The following is a 4,601-nucleotide window of genomic DNA, read 5'->3' on the forward strand; positions in this document are numbered from 1 at the left end:
GAGACATTTACTGCATCCTCTGTAGCAGTACCGCATCCAAAGGACAGATGCTTGTGTGGGTGGGGAATGAATAAAGCAGACATTGACGTGGAGAGGTCTTACAGGCACATGCTGGATCACAGACAACCTGTAGCCTGCTGCTGGGTCCTTCTCCCAGCCTTGGAGAGCAGGCTTCATCTCTCCAAGCTGCCTTTAAAGGATGAGCCTCCATCCCCAGTTCAGAGGCCCCTCTGGGCTCCCTTCACCAGCCAGCAGCTCCTTCTGGTCCTGTGGCCCATCCTCTGGCAGGAGCAGGCTCTTGGGCTCTGCCATGCCTTCTTTGGGGGTGCCCTGCTTCAGGGGGACCTTGGGTAGCCAACCCTCCTGTCCTGCCATTGCAGTAGCTCTGTACAGGGACAGTGCCTGACAGCATGACTTGTATAAAGAGGAAGAACTGAGTGTTGCTTTTATTCTTCTCCTTTCTTCCATCTTTCAGCTGAGGGAAGAGTTTGACCGAGGACTGGATGTTTTCTTGGATGAGCATCAAAGCGTTCATGATGTGGCAGCTCTGCTCAAAGAGTTTCTTCGGGACATGCCGGATTCACTGATTCCCAGAGAGCTCTACGCAGCCTTCCTCAGCACAGCCTGTGAGTACCTGGGGTGCATTGCTCTCACTCTGCACAGTCCGCCCACCACGTTTGGTTTTGTAAGGGAAAAAGGGAATTAACTAATTAACGGGCCCTAATTAACGAGCTGTTCTCTGCCTAGCCATGGAGGGCCCGGCGCAGCTGGCCGCCCTCCAGCTGCTGCTCTTCCTGCTGCCCCCTTGCCACAGCGACACGCTGCACCGGCTCCTGCAGTTCCTCAGCGAGGTGGCCCGGCACGCCGAGAGCTCCTGGGGCCCCGACGGCCAGGAGGTAAGGCTGGCCCAAACGGGTCGACTGCACGAAGAAGGGGTTGCACAAACTTCGTTGGTTAAAGCCAAGCAGAGCTTCTTGCAAGCCTTTGGCAAAACCAAATTGTTGATGAATCCCCTTGTCCATGGCAGGTCTGGGTTGCTCTCGGTCCAGCTAAGTGATTTTCTGGGTTGCAGGAACCCCAGAGAGACCTGGCTGTGTGTCCGTAGGCAGCGCAAGGGGCATTGTTTGTGGACTAATTCTGTTTTTCCACCTCCAACTTTCGTGAAGGACTTCTCATCATGCATTGAGGTTGATGTTGGTTTCTCTGGACAATTCGAGCTCTAAGTCCCTCGGTGATTCAAAGAGACTGGTTTTGTCCCATATTGTAAGACGATATAGAAATATTGGTTGTTACCTTCTGGTACGGGTCGTGAAAGCGAGGTAGGTGGGAATGGAGGCCCTGATGCCAGGAGGGGGTGAGCACGTCCTCCAGCACCACAAACCCTTCATGCTGGCCCTGCCACCAGCTCGGAAAGGACCAAACTGGACCCAGAACAACACCTCAGCCTCACTCAGCAGCTTGTGTTCCTGTTCTGGGGGGGGTGAGGCTATCCTGGGGCATCTCATGCAGGTGCATCTGTAATCTGCAATTTCCTTTTGTGCTTGCTTGCTAGATTCCTGGGAATAAAATGACCATTTCAAACTTGGCCACAATCTTTGGTCCCAACATCCTTCAGAAAGAGAAGCCTGGAGAGAAAGACGCTGGTGCCATGAACTTTGAAGACAGCACTGCCATCATACTGGTGCTCCAGAGGTTGATTGAGCAGTACCAGACCTTGTTCGTGGTAGGTGAGGCTTTCTCAGGGCAGCTTCTCTAGACCTTTCCTTCCCCTCTGAACGCTTTTCTAACGGCAGCAGAGGGAATGACGTATTCACAGCCCCAGTGAGCAGCAGGTGACTCGAGTCGGCTTGTGAAAATGTGATTCATTCCTCATGCCAGGTGCAAATATTAATTTGGGATGGCTTGTTATTGGCATCATAAAGGCAGAGCTGAGGGTCATGCCATGGACAGGTCCCGTCTTCTCTGTCACTTTCCACCCCGGTGGTGTCTGACCCAGCTTGTTTGGGACAGGAAACAACTGGCCAACAGCAACTGCACCTCGGCACTGTTTCTCCCCTACAGTCCCAGTGAGGGGCGAAAGAAGAGGAAAAAATGGGAGACCCTAGAAGAGGGAAGGAGCTGGAAGGCGATGGCGTGGGGTGGAGGTGACACAGCCTCGGGCAGCTGTGGGGAGGTTGTAACAGTGGGGAGAGCTGGTGAGGGTGGTGGAGGATGGGATCACTTCAGATCTACTCTTCAGTGGATGATTTGGACCATCAGTGTGAGGCAGGGAGTGCTCATCCCGTCCTAGAGGATGCATCAACCTGGGTTTCCCAAAAACATCTTTTAGAGTCACGTAAATGTTTGTGTGGGAAGAGACCTCTGGAGCGTCCAGACCAACCGGATCAGGGCTCACTTCAAAGCTAGATCAGGGCTGCATCCAGTTGGCGTTTACTTTATTTCCAAGGATGGAGAGCTCTGACCTCTCTGGGTCCTGTCCCAGGGCTGCACCACCCTCAGGGGAAGAATTTTCTCCTTGTCAGAAGTGCCCCTGCTGCAGCTCGTCCCTGCTGCGCCTCGGTCTGTGTCCGGGCACCTCTAGGAAGAGTCTGGCTCCATCCTCTCTCCACCCTCCCGCGGGGCACTTGCGGGCAGCAGTAAGAGCCTCTTGCATCTTCTCCTGGCCGAATCCTGCTCTGCGTGGTTGTCCAGGTGGACTTCAAGCCTTCACTGTTGCGCTCTCCGCGCTGCCCTGCTGCAGCGTGGGTGCCAGGGAGGCAGGACAGACTGGGGACACCCCTCCAGGCTCCGTGCTTCTCTTTACCTCTGTGGGAGATGCTGGTGGAGAAGGACGGAGCGGTGCAGTGCAGTACCCGAGCACAGGCGGGGTTGCTCGGTGCAGGCTCGGCGGTGGGTACGGTGGTTGAGCAGGAGAGCCCCTGCGGGTATGCAGCAAGGTGCCATTCCCAGCACCACGGGTGCTTCCTGTGGACCTGGGCACTCTGAAGCGGTCCCGAGGGATGCGAGGTAGGTAGGCACCATGCAGTCACATAGCTGCTCTCCTTGGGGACAAACCCAGTGGAGGCTGTGCAGCTGTTTTGAAACCCCAGCAGAAACTCCCTGGATCAGCAAAAGCGTACACTGAGCAGTCCTCCTGGCCCTGGTTTTAGGACAGGACCTGGGAAATTCCTGAGAAATACCAGAAATGTCCATTTCCTACAGGTCTATGGGAATGTGACATCTCAGATCCCCCAAAAGCCTTGTAGCAATTGTCAGGTCTACAGGGAGCCAAAGGACCGGGGTTAGTGTGGGAAAAGCAGGGGCTGAGATCCTGCCCAGACCCCCGGGAGGTGTGTGGGGCGTGACACCAGCACAGCGGGTCTGTGAGCACCCATTGCCTGGGGTCCTTTCACTGTCCTTGGCTGCCTCTGCCCGTCTTCCCCCAGAGAGGAGGAGATGCCACGAGCGAGCGTGTCTGTGTATCCCTCCCAGGTCTCTCCAGAAATGCAGCGTGACGTTCTGAGGAGGCTATTTCAGACAGACCCCGATGTCATCGACTACTTTTGCGCAGGAAGTTCAAGGCCGTGCCGTAAGTCCCCGCGAGGCGCAGTGCTGCTGGGGGGCTCCTCGCTGCACGGGCGCAACGCCCTCCCGCAGCAACACCCGCCGCGCTGCTGGCAAGTGACGGACAAATCCTGCTGATCTTTCTGTGCATCTTTCCTGTTCCTTCCACCACTTTCCGTCATGAAGTCGCCAGCTAAAATCCTTCGCTTCTGTGCTAACACCTAACAGCTGAAACATCCCAGCTGAAACATCCCAGCTTTTCTGTCCCTTGGAGCTCCCTATTCTCCTTTTTTCCTCCCCAGCCTGTGCCGCGCTCTCTCCTTTACCCAAACGTGCCCTGCACCAGAACTCCTCCGCTGCACACACCTCCCTGTGTGCATACCTGCACAGCTCGTCCTGCTGCACCCCCAGAGCCCTCCGCTGCTCCAGCCTCCCGGCATCACACCCTGCTCCATTTTCAGCTCCATCACCAGCCTCCTCCAAATTTTCTTCACCCTTGGCGTTGTCCGCATTTCTGTGCATTTTTTGCCTGTCCTGGGCACATCTGTGTGCGCACGTGTCTGTGCGTGTGACGGCCAGCGATGTCTGTACGTCTGCTTTTTCGCTGCAAGACAGGACGGTCCCACAGAGGCTCAGAATTCGAGCTCATGCCCTTCCCTGTGATTAAAGAGGGTGGGTAAAAGGGCCTTGTGTCCCATGATCTGCGCTCGCGATCATGGCACGTAACCCCGGAGGTATTTTGCTCCCCTCTGGTCTGAAGCAGGGCATGCTCGGCAGCCTTCGGTCTCCTTGTAGAGCTGGTGACTCCTTCAGCAAACATGGGCTGTCCTGTGAGAAATGGTTTCCCGGACCACAGACCTTACGAGTCATCTCTGCTACTGTTCCTTGTCTGTCTTCACCTGCCTTTTGGGACTGTCCAAAGAGAAGCAAATCTTCGGGGTCACTGCTAGAGGCCGTTCGGGCGTGGAGTTGGCAATAGAAGCAGTTTGCAAATAGCATCTCTCTTGTTTTTTGTTTTACTTTCTTAGGAGCACAGAGAGTGAGGATTCACCAGAGGA

At 55.4% G+C, this 4,601-nt stretch overlaps 1 protein-coding gene across 1 annotated transcript in view; it reads left to right on the plus strand.

Moving 5' to 3' along the window:
- LOC104080970 (rho GTPase-activating protein 6-like) overlaps positions 1 to 3,681 on the plus strand; it is a gene marked incomplete at its 5' end in the record, with an annotated part of 6,347 nt that extends 2,666 nt beyond the window's left edge. Inside the window, 4 exons of the mRNA XM_009583547.1 lie at positions 471 to 626; positions 748 to 896; positions 1,553 to 1,723; positions 3,472 to 3,681. Of these exons, the coding sequence (XP_009581842.1) occupies positions 471 to 626; positions 748 to 896; positions 1,553 to 1,723; positions 3,472 to 3,681 (686 nt within the window). The remainder of the gene's footprint in view (positions 1 to 470; positions 627 to 747; positions 897 to 1,552; positions 1,724 to 3,471) is intronic.
- Positions 3,682 to 4,601: the final 920 nt, after the last annotated feature.

The sequence above is a fragment of the Fulmarus glacialis genome, unplaced genomic scaffold, assembly GCF_000690835.1.
Source record: "Fulmarus glacialis isolate BGI_N327 unplaced genomic scaffold, ASM69083v1 scaffold19820, whole genome shotgun sequence".
Lineage (NCBI taxonomy): Eukaryota > Metazoa > Chordata > Aves > Procellariiformes > Procellariidae > Fulmarus > Fulmarus glacialis.